Source organism: Dicentrarchus labrax, unplaced genomic scaffold (genome assembly GCF_905237075.1).
Source record: "Dicentrarchus labrax unplaced genomic scaffold, dlabrax2021, whole genome shotgun sequence".
Classification (NCBI taxonomy): Eukaryota; Metazoa; Chordata; class Actinopteri; family Moronidae; genus Dicentrarchus; species Dicentrarchus labrax.
Window position 1 is genome coordinate 7,612,784 of NW_026136703.1, and position 18,158 is coordinate 7,630,941.

Here is an 18,158-nt window from a genome sequence, read left to right on the forward strand (position 1 = left end):
AGAAATTAGAAAACAATGCCGAAAAGTTGTGGGCTGCAAAGGAACTGAATCAAAACTTCATCAAACAGGGAAAATGTTTAGTATTGTACAAGAAAATAAAGTAGTCACTACTTAGAACTGCCCTCAACAGTTAGTCAGGTGAAGAGTGTTCACTTTGGTGTTGGACTGCGTTTGTCCACAGGGGCCGCCAGAATAAAAAAAAGTTCCTTGTAGAGGCTTTAAATAAAAATAAAAAAAGATTTTGCTTTTATTTATTGGCTAGAGAGCAAAGCTTTTAAGCTTTTTGGAGTGAAATGTTTTGTGCAGAGCCATGCCGGGATTAACCTGTTTGGGGCCCTTAGGGCAAAAATGTTTTGTCAGGCTCCTATTAGTCCCCTCCATCACCTCCAAGTTCTTATCAAGTACAGGAAGAGAACAAGAAATACTCCTATGATGGAGTACTTAATGGCATTACCTTGTCTGTTTGTCAGTTAGTTTGATGTGAATATGCAAAGATTTTAACACATGGCACCTCTAAAAGAAAGGGCTACAAGATGAGGTAATAATGCAGGACCCACTGTAGTTGATTTTGTGTTTAAGTAGTATAAATATTTAACACCTATTTTGAAATGAATTAACATATTTAAAACCAATTGAAAAAAGTTGAAGCTGGGGTTGTTTGGGCCCCCGAGGGTAAAGGCAGAGGCAGTTTTGCCAACCCATCCCTACCAACCCTCACAATTACACAGGGTTATTTGGTGTTTGGCGTCTTAATCTTCGTTCTCTGCACGGGTGCCATTATTTACTCTGAATGTGAACTTATATATGTATATATATTCTGTGCAGCTGACAATAGTGACCCCATGATCTGTAGTGCCATGTATTTTTACTCAACAGCGCGTAAGCCCACATGACCACTGATGCTCATGCTGTCGTTTAACTCCCACTGAATGTCCGTCATGCTAACATCGTCCATGCTGAGCGGGGTGCCAGGCTCTGTCACAAAGGGCTCATGAAAATGACTCTTTCCCTTTCGGTCCAATGTCACCTTGGCTGTCACACCGACTTCAATTCGTTTGGAGCTGGAGTGAATTCTCGGGAGTGACAGTGGAGATTGCTAATCCGTCAGAATGATTTGGTGACAGGCGAAAGTGCTAATCCTCCCATGTTATTCAGTGCCAGTGAGGACTGCCTAATCCCTTGCTGAGGGTTTGATGTAAAAAGAGATGACGCTAACTAAAAGGCTCTCTAAGAAAAATGATAGGAGGAGGGTCTGGGAGAAAGTTCATGCTTGCAGTACACACTGACATAAGCAAAGCCAATATTTACTGCTGCTCCGTGTACTTTGTCGTAAATATATTTTGATTCTGAGCCAAAAAGGGTTCTTTTAATGATTGACAGCAGAGTGAAAAGATATCGTGTTCCTCAGACGAATAAAAATCAGGAACGTTGGGGAATTATGGGCTTCTGTGGGATTTAAAAACCTTTTAGAAATATTTCTTAGACCCATTTTAGGGTTACATTTGTATAATTTCAGTGGAGAAACGAATGCAGTTTTCAAATATAGCAAGTTTGAGCAAGCATAACATACAAGTATCATTAATATCTGATAAGCTGCATTTTGATTAAAAAAATGAACTCAAACAGACTTATAAAACAGATTTTTCACTCACAAAATGTTTTAGTTAGCTGTTATTTAAAAAGTACTGAGAGAAGCATGAATGCAAGTGAAGCTGCTGCAACTCATTCCTCTCGCCCCGGGTCTGAATACAAACTGATTTGAAGCCAGTGTTGCGACTTTGGCACCGAACGTCCACATGAGTTCAAACATCTGTCTGAAAAACTAGAGCTGCTCAGAAAATCCACCCAACATTCAGGCTTTCATCAAATTCTTGTTATTAATAATTGGTAACAGGCAAAATTACTTCCTAGAAATGTAGAGCTGAATACAGAGAAAATATCAGGTCCCTTGCTGACATGGTTTGTAAGTGGAGGAGACTTTCTAGGGAATGAGAGGAGGTTAAGTTCTAAGAGAAGGAAATTGGGAATGAGGGCATATATAATCACAAATCCTTTAGCAGCTAATGGGAAATTACTGATTTTTGAAGCTGGTGTTAATTATAGGGCTGACAGAATCATCCTGCCTTGGTTTCTGATTCCTCATATAACATGATATACATACTGAATGACATTTACTATCAGGTGAAATCATGTGTTTTTAAAACCAAATGATGTAGATGAGGTATGCAGTGACCCAGAGGTAGTGTGCAGAAAATAGAAGAAAGCTGTCCCCACGCATGATTTTTTGAATCTGCAAATTAATTGGAAACCTCTTTTCAAAAAGCAAGAGTTAATCACCTAATTATTAACACGGTGATGCAACTACAGTATTGTTAGCTTTGGGGCCTCTCATTCACACAGATGAATCATCTTTTCTGACTGAATGAGAGGCTTGAAGATGGGAGTGAATGGGCCCGAGAGATTTTACCAAAAGAGGTCTAAAAATACGTTTGATTATAGAGAGCGCAGGTAGAAATGGACAAAATTAAAGGAATAGTTTGACATTTTGGAAAATAAGCTTCACTTTCTTGCCGAGAGTTAAATAAGAAGATTGATACCGTATGTCATATATGAAGCTTCGGCCAGCAGCCCAGTTAGCTCGGCTTAGCAGCTAGCTTGGGTTTTGTCTAAGGTCACAAAATCCACCTACCGGCACTTCTAAAGCTCAATAATTAACACTTGTGTATTTTGTTTGTTTAGTCCATACACAAATCGAAGCATAAAAACGACACTTTGCAGTGGGATTATGTGTGGGACTATTCCTTGGCCGGGAGCATTGATTAGCTAGAGTCTCTGATTACCAGGGGAGCCTTCCAGGGATGACAAGACTTTAGGAATCACGGACCAAAATAATCTGGCACATAATTAATTCATCAAATGAGAAATAACATGTTGAGCTTTAGAAAAGCGGATAGGCAGATAATGTTTTTTTAACCTTTGGAAAAAGCAAGGCTAGCTTTTAAGCTTTGCTCTCAGTTTTCATGCTATGCTAAGCTAACCGCCCCTTGGCTCCAGCTTCAATTTGAATGGACAGATATGAGAGTGGTATTGATCCTCTTACGTAACTGTAGCAAAAAGTGTATTTAACCAAAATGATGAACTGTTCCTTAAATGACCCACACGGAACTGTGAAATTAGTGTTGCTTTCGTCAACGAAAATTATGACTAAATATCGTCGTCAACGAACCTTTATCACGTGACGGAGACGAGACGCAGTGTAAATGGTGGTCATGTGACGAAAACTATAATCAAATATATAATGCAATATTGTTGACGAATAAAAAACGGGACTAAATGTGGTTTGCAAAATAAAAGCTGCTAAAATATCTCTTCATTTTCGTTGACCAAAACGAGACGAGACAAAATGTTATATTATTATTTTGAAATATTTATGTTTCCTGAGGCTCGGGGCTTCATCAGCGCACTTTCTCAATCCCCACTCGTGGCATTATTTAGAAGATGCAGCTTTGCACTTTTTTATTATGTTATTGTAGCTCAAGCATTCAAGCACCTTGTTAAGTTAAACTTGAATGTAATGTCAATTCTTTCTGGCATTGTCATTTGAAGCTATTTTATTTATTTAATTTAAATTTATGTGTGTGTACTTCTTACATGTTAAATGTAAAATACATATGTTGTAAATTGAAATCAGAGGGTCTTCCGTGTCTGGAATTGAATGTATTCTTGAGTCTAGAAGGTAACAATAATATAATAATAAGATAACCTTGTTTGACTTGTGAAATGGGTGACTTAAAGAAAATTTTGGTTTTGTTTATACTATACTAGGTACTTGTACTATATTAACTGGATTAAATAGAATTGCATTACTAAAAAGAGACTAAAATACAATTTTCATTGACTAAAACTAGACTAAAATAGTCATGGATAATTCTGACTAAAATAAGACTAAAATGCTCAGACTTTTAGTCAACTGAAACTTGACTAGACTAAAAAGAGTATAAACGTGACTAAAACTAATAAAAACTAAAATGACAGTTTGACACAAAGACTAGACTAAAACTGAAATATAAACAGGCTGCCAAAAACAACACTACTGACAATACAGGGAACAAAGTATGTTGCTCCCTGTATTCAGGTATTAGTGCTATGATGGATTAAACTTGCTTCTTTCTAATAAAGCGTCTGTACTATAAGTTCTTATGAACACAACGCAGACACAAGATGTAGTTAGTCATTTATGTTTCCCTTTCTTTAAGTAAATAAAAATGCCTTATTTATGAGGGTCCCTGCTGTTCTCAAATGAGAGTACTTTCCTTTGTTCTCATTTCCTCTGAAATCCTGAGAAGCATCTGTTGAATCTTAAAATCAAGGACGGACTTTAATCAATATTTGGGATCGATATAGGCACCATATAATTGCAACAGGCCCCTACTAGGACAGTACAAATGCCTCCCCTGAGTTTTGTGGCGTACATAAAAATGTTGACAACACGAGACTGCCTAACATCAGCGGGTTCCTTTTCCCCCTTTTATTTTTAGAGGTAAGGATTAGATGTAAGTTAACACTTGACCTTTTAAAGTGGCGATGCCTCTTTGCCGTTGTGGTTTGGCGTCATCTGCAATTGAAAGAGACAAAGTTTTGAAGGTAGCCACCGGTCTGACTTCGCCTATTGAAAAAGAAAATCATATGTTACATTGTGTGTCGATTTTCTCCGCTCAAGTAAAACCTTGTATGTGGGCTATTTTGGTGTTTTTAATATGGTTGTTAGGATTTCACACAAGCTTAACAGAAGATAATCCTAACCCTTACCCCAGCTGCTTTAAGCCTCGGATGGCACTCCTACAAACTGAAACTTGGAACTAAACGATAATGCAGTTTTGAAACCCATTACGTGGAACTTGTTTAGAGGAGATAGCATTATTAGAACGGGTGCAGGAAAAAACTGGTGTAATATGCTAAGACAAATCTCATTTAGGTGAATTGGGAAGGGGGCCTATGAGTCAGTGGTGGTATGCATATACCATGAAAAATGGATGAGTTCTACCTCCCGAGACTAAAATTAGACAGAAACCTAATATGGTGAGTGTCCTTCAAGTAACACTCTGATTTATAAGCAACAACGAGAGACAGAGGGTGAGAAAAATCTGCTATTCAACAAAACGCACCAAGATAGGTAGGGAAACGTAATGCCAGTCGACACACCGTGGAAAATCTGATTATTCCTTTTGGAGGAAACCTAAGCAGCCATTGAAATGAAGCAACGGCGTCTTTTCAAGCCTTCATTTCACACAGTGTGATTATTGTGCGACTGTCCTTCACTGACAACGGTGTTTAGGTAGAATATAAAGTAGCTTAAAGGAAAAATGTACAATGTAGTATGAATATTGACACAGAAATTCCAGTACCATTAGCTACAGATGTGTGTTAGTGTGTGTGTGTGTGTGTGTGTGTGTGGGGGGGGGGATCAAGTGGAATCGTTTTGCAAGCAGCTATTTAACTAATGAGGAAGGACCTTAATGGACTTTTTTGGTCATTTAGCTTCTGGAAGAAGGCTGCATCTGTAGCAAAAGCCAATCACTTCTATCATTTAAAAGTGCTGGCTCGATGTTTTTTTAATTTGTCCATTAAAGCTCTTGTATTCATATTGTAAATTAGTAACTCAATAACTAGACGGACCTTCTCTGAAGCTCTTGTTGTTGCCAGAAGCAGAAAGTAATGGCTTTTGGTCAGGTGTCCATTACATAAATGTTTGTTATGGCTGAGTTAAGACATGACAGGACTGTTAAAGGCGGAATTATTTTCCTAAGAAATAATGTATTGACTCATACAATATAATAATCCCTGTCTAATGACCCTACAGACGTTTGTGACATATCATCCGCAGACCCTGCCTCTGCCTGTATTTTCTTATTTTGCTGTGTTCGAGACGTTTCTGGGCATCAGCCTCTGGGAAGTGGGTGTATAACCCCCAGCAAATAACAGCCTCAGGTATGTGACGCTGCAGGTGGTACACTGGGATGTGTTCAGGCAACCGTGGTCAGGGGATGTGCACTTCTGGTGTTGTTGAGCCAGGGAGGAGGGGTCAGCTTTGAACACTGTGTCCTCATCAGTGCTTGTGTGATATTTGGTGCTGACCATCGTGAGCAAAATTAATTAAACCCTTTTTTTCCCTGTTTTTTTTTTTTTTTTTGCCACTCTGTGCGACAAGCTATAAACACAACATTAACATATTATCATGTTTTCAACGGGGCTTATTATTAAAGCAACATTAGCGTTCATTTGGGATCATGACCAAAATTTATTCTCCTTTTAGCTCTGTTTTTGTCTCCGCTAACTCCTGAGGGAAGTGTCTGGCTCTTTAGCTGCTAAATGCTCCCTTATGTTAACCAGCTAGTGGCTACCATGTTACATTTGGTGCTAGGCAGGTAATGTACTGGAGGTTTTTAGAGCTTTTTCTGCTGCCCACTGTGTCTGAAAACAACGCTCATGAGAGCAGTGAAACTGAATCAAACAGCACTAGAGCTGAGAGGAAGTGCAGAATTGGGTGATAATTCTCTGTGGGTTCACCTTTCACATTGTACTTAGTCATCTGATCCATTGTTGCTATAAAAAAAGCAGTGCATCTTTAAGTCGAGACTCTCATTAGCTCACAAGCTCTGCGTAAATAAAGCATTTTGCATGCATGTGGTTGAAATTCATAAAAAGTCTAATTATAATTGTTGTTGTGTGTATGAGCCGTTTCTTTCCCACAGTGATCTTAATAAGGGAAACACAGAGTGAATTTAATTTCTCTGTGTGTCTGTATTCAACCTTGTGTTGCTGCAGCCTTTACATAAATCTGACTTCATTTAATCCAGACTTGTGCCGTGTTACGGAAATGTTACTAGGTCTGATCTAGAAAGATTACCCTCATGACCTTTACGTGAATGTGACCAGGTTGCTTATTCAGACATGAGACCGACATGTAAAATTTCCATCATATTTATGTAACGAGGAGCAGATGAAAGAGGCTTGAATTTGAATTTCAACGTTTTGGTGTGAGAAACGGGTAAAAATGGCGCCTGCTGTTGTGACATAATTCAGCTGGTGGAGGAATGTAGTGTTCGTGTTATTCATGTCCACAGCGTAGAAGCTCTGTTACAGGCTGTTTGTGCTCTTTGTTTCAGTTCTGGAGGCTGTAGTTTAGAAGCACTGTGCCGTCCCTCGCTCTGTCTATCAGTATGAGCAAACGCTGACTGGAGTATTAACTGGACTTTTCTAAATCCAGAGACTGCAGGGTAAAGCAACATCCCTTGTGAGCCCACAGCACAGCAGACATACAACAAGCCACATGGTGGAAGACAGGATACGCTGTTGATGGCTCAACAAGGCACCGCTTCAGAGGAAACATGGCCAGTGGTGCAGAAAGGAGCTGTTTAATTGGCAGAGTTGAATGCACAAGCACTAATTAGCCGAGAAGAACACGGTTCAACTTCCGAATCCCAACAGCATCCTGATAACTCTGCTGACATTTTGCACTCTGCAGGGTGGTCAGTGGGTGTGCATGAGTGCCACATTTCCCAGAATAGAAAATGCATTTTGGCTTGTTAGTATTTGTGGTGAATACATAGTGAATTATAATCAAACTGAGCTCAGGCTACACTGACAGTACAAAGTATTAGGGATGCTTCCCGGTGCTTTTACACAATCCACATCTCAACTGGCTCAAATCTTAGAACTCCTGCAGCTCCTCTGCTCCACAACACAACCTGTCTCATTGTATGGATGTAAAAAAGGGCACGCAACAGGGATTTTTTTTTGTTTCATCAGACAACTGGATGATTATAATACGTAATTCTCATGTTCTGTTAATTCAGTGCATCACAACAAGGTCCCTCCTTGAGTCAGCACCCATGTAAAACGCTGTCAGCGTGTCATAAACATCATTCTCGCACACATTTGTTTGTGCATCAACACAAAGACGTAAAGAGGATGATGCGTTTAATGATGTGTCCTTTCAGGTCAATTATCATGCAGAGTATGTTATGTTACATGCTCACACTGCAGCAATAATCGCCTACATGCGAACTCTCTCATGTGAAATAATTCCATTATTCATGCCACTATTATATCTGGAAATGAGCAAAGCAGAACAGTTGGGCCTGTGTTTAATATTTCATGGGAAAACAATAGGATGAATGAACACTGTATCATTTTTACGACTCCAGTGATCCAAAGTGACAAATGAAAACTTAAAAGAAAAGACGTGCTTTTCTTAAAAATATAGGTGTAAAATGTGCATTCTTTGCAGAGGGTTGTAGTGGGAATGAACTGAATGAGATTCGTGTTGAAGAAAATAATAATGGCTTCTTTCCAAAGAGCTGGGTGCAAAATAATTACAGCCACGCAAATGAATCCAAAGCCTCGTGTTTGCAAGGCTGTGGGAAGAGGAGAGGGGATTTATAGTGGAGATTATTACGTACGGTAACCACAAAAATGACCCATTCCATTAATGTTATCTAACCACACATATTGGGCTAACTGTGCTAATAGCATTAGCTCAAAGTTGCAATTCTGCAGATAGCACTTCTCATAATTGCATCGATTTAATGGACAAGAATAAGTGTCAGGCACACATTCTGTCAATGAAATTCATTATTAATTCATAAACAATTTTATGGCCATCAATACTGTGATTTAGAGTAGTTTTAAAAATTCATTGGTACAGTCCAATTAAGTCCTTCTCGGTCTAAAATACATTTGCTCTGCTCCTGTCAGAGGCCAAAGATTTGGAAAGTGGTGTGATAATGAACAGGGATTTAATGGTACTCATCTTGACGGATAGGCCCGCAGATTAAAATCAACATGTGCGTCAAGCATGGCTCGAATATTCCAGAGATCTCCTGGAAGAGTGTTTATCAGTTTCTCAAGCTTTACCAAGTTAAAATCACATTAGAAATCACAGTCAACTCAAGCAAACAAGGGCTTCATCTAATCTCATAAGCATGGCTTTCGTCATTTCTTCATGTATTTCTGCGTCATCTTATACTCCGCTCTCTTTATTTTTCCCTCTTCTCCCTTTCGCTCTCACTCTCACAGTGACTCATGCATCACCCTACAGCTCCTTTTTCGGCTGTCAGATTTTCTACAATTTCACTGACTCTAATCCAATTCAGAACCAAATCCCAAAACGCTCAACCCTGTAGGCTGCCCTTCTCAATGACCCCCCTCACCATTACCATTTACCCAGAATTCTGTGGGATCTTGTATGTTTTCAATCCTGCTTGTGACGCGATTGGGCCCAAGGGTTTCTAAAAATATGTCTGGGCTCATGGGAGTCAAGAAAGGGCCACTAAAGTACTGTATGTGTGCCACCTAGGTCAGCCTGGGTCAGGCTATCAGAGACACAAATAGGCCACTGAGAGTATAGAGTCATATGCCAATAATGTGCCATAGATAACTTCATTTTAACTAGAATTAATATTTTCGGTGATATAATATTTGATTATAATCAGTGGAGTAGTGGTGCCTGGAGAAGTAGGTACGCTCTTAATTTATGCCCTGTGCTATCTATAACAGTAAGATGAAAGACTACTCTTGCATATTTAGCACACCCAAAAAAGGGCCAGTAGTATTTGCACATTCATTGTCACTTAACTTCTGCTGCTTGACTTCAGGGAGTGAGGATCATTATGAAATTACCATTAGCCGCAGAAGAGGTGCAGATTTAGCCATCAATTCTGGCCCACAGGTCGGTAAGAAAAGAACATATATATGCATATTGAGTGTAGGGCATGCCTTTGCTGTCCAAGAAAAGAATTCAGCTCACAGAACACAACTAAATGATGCACATCAGAGGAGTATGAGAAGTGCGTATACACAATGTTGACTGAAAGATAAGTAATGTACACCTGTGTATACGCTGCACTACACCACTGATTAAACTTTTATCACCTTACAGTAGTCAGAGTCAGTATTGCAAACTTGTTAGCAAACTGTATTTACTCATATACTCACAGCACACATTAGCATTCATTTGTTGTCATATTTAAAGGTCCAGTGTGTAGGATTTGGTAGAATCTATTAGAGTAGCTGCCGATTGCAACTCATTTCACCCTCCCTGTCCAACCGCAAGGGAGAAACTATGGTGGTTGTAAAAAACAGCCCTATTTAGAGCCAGTGCTTGGTTTGTTTGGTTTGGGCTACTGTAGAAACATGGTGGTTTAACATGGTGGTCTTATGGCGTCTTTAGATAAAAACTGCTTATTCTAAGTTAATGAAAACACAACAATTATTATTTTCAGGTGATTATACACTAATGAAAACATACCATTGAATATTGTATTCAATTTCTGCCTATATATCCTCCTAAATGTTACACACTGGAGCTTTAAGTCCAATATTCACTATCCTCTTCTCTTCTTCCAGCTCTGTTTTGGTCTCTAGCTTAGTCTTTCTGCTGTGACTGGAAACAATGCTGACACTCATCAGTATTGTTGAGAGGGAACCAAAACAGTAAAGTTTGGGGATGTAAAAGCAAAACAATGAGCTCATAGACACTAAAATGCTTAGCACTGAGGGGAACTGCAGAGTTTGGGTGATAGTTATCTGTGGGTTTATCACTACAAGCAGCACCCTTCACATTGCACTTTAATGTTAATATAAAAATAATGGGGCAGCTTTAAAAGGTCATTAGTTTCATTCTTCGAAATACCTGCAAATGTGCCATTAGACTAACGTCTTATAGCGTTTCTTCAATTTGGGACCACATTTCCCATGCACCCAGCAGCTTCCTGTTCTTACTCCTTAACATGTTGGGATTTTTTTCCCCATCTGCCTTTCACTCCTTCTACCATCTGCCATTGCCAGAAAATCTTAAAAGCTTTAGCTCTATTTTGCTGGAAAAAGAGACACCTCATTAAAACAAGCTGCTAAATCTTCGGCTAATTCTGAACAGGTGCCGTAACACAAAAGAAAATATAAACTGCAACGGACAACATTTTTTCAGCAATGACGTCACTTATTTCTTTTAACGTTTGAAGAAGTGATTTAGTGATGCTGGCTACTGTTAAGGCATTTGCGATCTGTGACTTCCATTGTAACTGCTTTTTCTTGGATATTTGTTTGACCATAATTTTGTATTCTTTGAAAGCACATTCTACCATATAAACAAATACTTGAAGGATCACTTACTATGATATTGTATTACATGCTGTCAGTCCTTATCAACTGTCCATTCAGTCATTCTGTGGTGGGAGAAACATGTCTTAAAGGCAAATAACTGAAACCCTGAAAACAAAAGGCAGTTGGAGGACATGTCAGATATGAATTGGGACATCAAACAGACTGCTGGTCTTCAGCAGAATCAAAGCTACATCATTTTTCAAGGTTGGAATAGTATTTTAATTCAAGGACATGATTTACAGTCTTTGGGGAATCATCTTTATTTTATCAATGTTGGCACTGTGAAACCTTGACGGATTCTGATTTATGATATTTACTGTAAATGTGGCAGATGTTTAGCATTACAGAAAATCCTCTTAATCTAATAAATGTGCAGTTAAGAAATTAGATTTTTTTTGGCCTGTCAGAGAAGCTGACCTTGTTTTTTTCTTTTAAGGTTTAACTCCAGTGAAAGCAAAATAAAAAGGTCTGGCATAACAATAGCCATTTTATTATGTGATCTGGCTGACATGAGCTTAAATAACTTACAAGGCTGTTGTGTTTATGTGCGCGCGGCAACTCTCTGAGCAGAGCCGTGGTGAGACGTGCATGCTGCCTGACACACAACTCCACACCACACCAGTTCCCCACTGCAGAAACAGACAACTGGACTGTAATTATTAAACAGAGAGGCAGAGAGGAAGAGAGGCTGACGGGTAAAGGCAGACTGATAAATACACAAAGACAGAAGCAGGCTTGTGGACGGATAATAAGGTAGACAGACAGAGATAGTTACCAGAGCACCAGATGGATGGGCAACAAGACAGGTCGACAAATAGCAAAGCGTCCAGAATGACAGATTGGAAACACCTTAAACTAGGCTCCGCTATACCAATGAAACTGAATTTCCAGGAATGTATTCAATTTGTGTGTTCTCTCAATGCGAGGACTAAAGGAATATGAAAAAGATTTCATCCTCCTTACTCTATTTCTTCCTTTTTTCATTAATTTGATTGGCAGACTACACAGAGCGGATGGGAGTAAGGGTTTGTAGTTGCTGTGGCAACGGCCTGCTCTTTGTTAAAGGCTACATTCCTGGCATCTGATGTTTCTGTGCTGCGATCGATAAAAACCCCAGCCTGCAGGGACTGATGAACGGACTGGGGCTTTTGCCAGGCCAGGCAGGATCTGGTAGAGAAAAGGAGTTAGGTGGAAGATGTGTGAACAGGAGGACAGAGAGATAAAACAGCGATAGAAAGAAAGAAGAGGGAAAGAGGAGAGATATGGAGATGCGAGCAGTGCAGCGGCTGAGCCGGGCGGAGGGGTGAGTGCTGTGGGAAAGAGAAAGAGTGAGTGTGTGTGCTCTCCGGCTCTCCTTCTGCTTCATCTCGGCTATTTTCTGAATGTCACTCACTTCGCTATCAAAGTAAGGTATGTGTCTCTCTGTGTGCTCATCATCTGCTTACCTTGGAAAATTTCTGCCATCCTGTGATTGACAAGAGCTCTGCAAGCAGTCAAAAGCTTTTTAAAGGCGGCTTTTATATTTCTAGCATTTTTCTTTGCCTTTACGAGTGCATTCAAATTTCCGCTGCTCACGGATGTGTCTTACGTTTTACACACCTAATTGGCAAAGATAGCCATGAGCAGAATGCAGATACTACTGGTAATGAGGCAATTATGGTCAGCCTCTCTGTCTACTTAGCCATCTGTCAATTCAACAACCTGTGGCTGCTGGAAGGTGTTTTTTCTGTCAACGGCCGTGTCTTTTCCAAGCTGCGAAGAGGCATGGCTCTCAGAGAACATAATGTTTTACAGTTGAACTCGGCATTCTTACCCTCATTATCCTCTCGTTACCGTCTCTTCCTAGAGAAGAGAAGCTGTGTCTCTTCGGGAACAAAAGTCAAAATCCAGAATATATAGAATATAAGGGAGCAGTCATTCGCAACCAACAGAAACTGACAGAGCAATGACGCGAATAGAAACTGTTACTTATTATCCAATGTGAGATAAATTCATCCTCTATATAAAAACACAACATGCTAGTAATAAATATAGAAACTGTGTGTTCAGTGTAAAATGAAACAATGAGCCAGTGAGATGACTCAGTATGCTAATTACTTATTAAGTCATATATATCTTTGTTTCCATTCATCCCACTGGGGTTATCTCTGCCTGGCAAACGCCGCTGTAAACTCTGTGGATTCACTCATAGAAGCAAACACAAGCTTCCATTTAATTTCCTATTTAGTTTGTATTTTAGTTTGAACACTTGCCACACAGTCCATTCAGCACCCCACCCCCTCAGACCATTATCGCTGATGCAAAATAAAGAGTCACAAGCATGCAGCAGCAACAAATCCACATGGGCATTTAGCCTCACTGCACTCTGAAGAGGGTCATTTCTTGCCATCGAGCTGAGACATCTTCAGTCCTCATGAAACATCCCCCAGTTAGCCTGCAACCTTTTGTGCTAACACAGTGATGAACGCTCACATTTTTCCGCAGATGATATTTCTCTTGCTGTGTCTTGCCCTGCTGTGAGTTTAATTCCATTATATCCACCTTGCCAGGAAAAGGGACAGCTCATTAAAGGAGAAAAGACTTGGCAGTTTAAGGAGACATGAAATGTAAAAGGTTGAAAATGTAAAAAGGCGGGGGCCAAAGAGCCGAGTGGAGTGTTCTAACACATTTCTTGTCCATGTATTGTGTCTTGCAGGGCTTGCTCGTGATGGTGCTCTGTATGGACAAGAAGCTGTGCCATGACAGAGGGCAACGTGGGTAAAAGAGACATGCAACACCTAGCCCTGCACCACTGCCACCTCTTCCTGGGCGGGGCCTTGCTGCTTCTCCTGGTCAGCCCGGCCCTGAGCTGCCCCGCCCGATGTGAGTGTTCTGCCCAAAGCAAGTCGGTCAGTTGCCACCGCAAGCGCCTGCTCACCATCCCCGAAGGCATCCCCATTGAGACGCGTGTCCTGGACCTCAGTAAGAACAAGCTACGCATCATCACGCCAGACAACTTTTCTTCATTCCAGCAGCTGGAGGACCTGGACCTTAGCGACAACCTCATCAGCGTGGTCGAGCCAGGCTCATTTCGTTCTCAGCTTGCTCTCCGCTCGCTCAACTTTCGCAGCAACTTGCTTCAGTTGGTTCCTGCTGGTGTGCTGTCAGGCCTGACCAACCTCACCCGCCTTGACCTCAGCCACAACCGACTGGTGGTTCTCCTGGATCATGCCTTCCAAGATCTGCGCAGGTTGACGTCCCTAGAGGTTGGTGACAACGAGCTGGTTTTCATCTCTCAGCGAGCCTTTACAGGATTACTTGGACTCCAAAGTCTGACCCTGGAACGTTCCAATCTAACCGTGGTCCCTACTGACGCTCTGGGACATCTGCACAGCCTAGTCGAATTGCGCATGCGCTACTTGAGCATTGGTTTTCTAAAGCCTTTCTCCTTTAAGAGGTTATTGCGTCTTCGCCGACTAGACATTGATTACTGGCCCTGGCTGGACACACTGCCTCCCCTCTCACTACATGGCCTCAACCTCACAACGTTGTTCATAACCAACACTAACCTGTCTGCCTTCCCCGGCGCAGCACTGCGCAACCTGCCCTACCTCACACATCTTAACTTGTCCTACTGCCGCATCCAGCACATCCATCAGGGAGAGTTGGGCCATCTCCCATACCTGCTGGAGCTCCGCCTCCAAGGGGCTCATCTGGTTTCTATCGAGCCCTTTGCATTTTCAGGCCTCAAATCTTTGCAACTACTGGATGTGTCACAGAACCGCCTGGAATCTCTGGAGAGGGGAGTGTTTGCCTCACCAGACAGCCTCCAGAGGCTCTGTCTGGGTGGAAACCCATTAGTGTGCGACTGCAGATTGCTTTGGCTGCTCAATAGCCACAAGCCCCCCTCTCTGCAGGTTCTGGATGTCCAGCCTGAGTGCAGCGCCCCCGAGTACCTCCTGGGGAAAGCTCTCCGTGATCTCAAGGAGCCTCTGGTCTCCAGGTACATGACCTGCACCAAACCACGGATTGGACCCAACACGACCCAGCTGCTGATGGCTGATGAGGGTCAGCCGGCCCGCCTGAGCTGCATGGCAGAGGGAGCACCTCGGCCCTCAGTGGTCTGGATTACACCTCACAGACGCTACATAACGGCCAAGAGCAGTGGTAGGGTGGAAGTCCAACCAGATGGTACTCTGGAGATCAAGGCAGCAGAGCTGCATGACAGCGGGGTGTACTTATGTATTGCCAGTAACCCTGCTGGCAACGCTAGCCTGTCAGCCTCTTTAGCTGTGAAGAGCCTGGGCATTGGGGACAGATCTCACTATAGCAACAGGAGCTCAAACTATCTGACAGACTCTAACAGCACATGGGGGAATGGGACAGTATTGTACAACATGACAGTCCCTATAGACATTAAGACTATCATTATATCTACAGCCATGGGCTGCCTGTCCTTCCTAGGTGTGGTCATCTTCTGCTTCCTGCTTCTGTTCGCCTGGAGCCGAGGGAAAGGACGCCATAAGAGTAACTTTGATATTGAGTATGTCCCTCGCAAATCCAACGGAGCATCAGCAGAGGTGACAGAAACAAGTGGCCCGCGACGGGTCAACATGAAAATGATTTGAAAACGATGCAGACTGATGCATACGATAGCAAAGTAAAAACAAACAAAATGTCCACATATCAACTGAAAAAAAAAAGTTTTTCTATGACACAGTGGATTTGTGACAAATGAAAGTGATGTACTAATATAGTGGGTGTCAATATGACAGTGATCTAGTGATAAAGTGGGCATGTGAATATAAAAGTGAAACCGTGGACGTGTTTATATGAAATAATGTTCTCATACAGTACACTGAATATAATACTATAACCAACATATCAATATGGGAGTGATATAGTGCTGCACTAGGCATGTGTTTCAGTGGTGATGTGATGAGTAATGATGTTGTCGACTCACCGTGACATCAAGGTGACGGAGGGAGCCGCTGGGAGTGACAGGGGACATCTTCGCGTGGCAGTAGAGCTATCATCGCTGCAACATGTCAGGACTAAATTGTCTAATACCCATATTAGCTGCAGTATGAAAGGTGTGTTCATGTGTGCGCGTGTGCGTGTATGTGTGCGTGCATCCGTGTGCGCATGTTGCATTTGTGCGTTTCTTTGTGCATGTGCACGCATTGCCTTTCTTGTTGGACAGAACAATTAAAATGAATGATAGGGTCCAAAGCATTTTTCCAGGCCTTTGTTCTTGTTCGGTCATTGTGACAACAGTATTGTCACTGTTGGGCAAAATGGAGGATTATCTATGTATGTATGCAAAATCACAATTATTATATTCAAGAGAAATGCTGCAAAATTTTGAAATAGTCAATGTCCCCCTTGGAATGACTCCAACATTAGATGGGGATTTTTCTAAACTCAAGGAAATGTTAAACACACACACACAGTAGTTACAAAGTGAAGCCTGAGCTTTGTTTTTACCACAGAGCTCACTTTCCAGCAACACTAGACACTTCTCCTGAGAAATAGCAGCGGTCAGTGGTGTTATTACTCTGGAAAAGCTTTTAGCTATAGAAATGGCATGTTAAACCCATTTTATAACATAATAAATCATGGGCAGATTTTCCTGTCAGACAAATCCCTTGATATGATATAAAAGAGTCGGTGGCCAGACACAATGGCAAAGATTTACTGGCCGGTGCCCTCTTTGGGGCGAGACAAAGTTGAGCTTTGCAGATTTATAGGTTGAATTTCCCCCCTCTCTCATTTTTCTTTGATCGCTCCACTTCAAGCTAGCGTGTCCGGATTCTTCCCTGGGGCACTGGGTATTTAATAGATGGCAATTTGAAAGTTGTAGTGGAATCTTGTATTGTTTAGTTTTTTTGTTGAAAATGTTTTAAGTGTTTAGAAGAAAAAAAAAACAGTAAAACAAATTAAGGGCAATTCTTTGTAATGCAGGGACGTGGGTGTTAACTTGTGTGATCCTGTTGTGATAAAATGTTTAAGGTTGTACAATTGTTTTCATATGACAAATTTATGGGTATATTTTCAAAAGGAAATAAATCTTAATCATACCCCTAAAATTGTAGTTCCAGTAGTTCAAATTTTATTTACTGGCTTTACAGTGATGGTAACATATTTCCTTTTAAATCCTTTCCTATTAATGCTTTTGTCTAAATTATAATATCACTTCTAATATTTAAAAATGTTCCTATAACTCATGCTATTTTTCTGTCACTCATTGTATTAATCTGCGGACGTTATCCAACTTTTTTGTTATTTATGTCATACAGTAAACATTGTGTTGTAACTACTCAACATTTATTGTATTTTTACTCATGTGGTCGGTATAATATTACAGGGGCAATGTGATTTGAACATTACTGTATGCTCTTTGCATTTTGCAGGCTGTTTTGACAGCTCAGGCTGTGTCTCTCTGAGTTCTCTGTTAGCTGCTACGGGTGTTAATGCACTAATCAACACTTCTTTACACTCTCTAATCAGGAACAGTGTACAGTACTGAAGATGGCAGATAACACACAGTGGTACAGTAATCATAGTGCTTGGGCAGTATTGGCTGATGCCTTCAAAGTAGCCACTGATATCCACGCTGCAGACCTTCAAATTACTTACAGAGTTTTACCCACGCTGGCTCCATGGCAGTGTTGGTAGGTTGGTCGATTGGTCCACTACTTCTGTTTGGGTCGTTCGCTGTGACATTTGGTATCAGTATTGACAGTCGTAAAAAGATAAATTGGATTTGGACGAACCGCTTGACTGTTCATCTACTGCCACCATAAGGTTGACATTTTTACTTAATTAGTGAAATATCTATTAGATGGATTGCCATTAAATTTCATACGGACATCAATGTTCTGCTCACAATGGATTCTAACAACTTTGGTGATCCCATAACAGTCATACATTTGAAATTGTCCAAATCTTTGTTTATGACTTAGTGTTTGCAAAAATAATGACATTCTCATCCGCCTCAACTTTACTTTGTGCTT

At 41.0% G+C, this 18,158-nt stretch overlaps 1 protein-coding gene across 5 annotated transcripts in view; it reads left to right on the forward strand.

The window, feature by feature from the left end:
- The window catches only part of lingo2b (leucine rich repeat and Ig domain containing 2b), a 35,601-nt gene extending 18,075 nt beyond the window's left edge, over window positions 1-17,526 (forward strand). For 2 of the 5 annotated variants that reach the window (XM_051390034.1, XM_051390065.1), the window contains exon 2: window positions 13,859-17,526. In XM_051390034.1, the coding sequence (XP_051245994.1) occupies window positions 13,902-15,770 (1,869 nt within the window). In that variant the 5' untranslated portion in view covers window positions 13,859-13,901 and the 3' untranslated portion in view covers window positions 15,771-17,526. The other 3 variants (XM_051390050.1, XM_051390041.1, XM_051390057.1) reach the window with 3 other exon arrangements.
- Window positions 17,527-18,158: the final 632 nt, after the last annotated feature.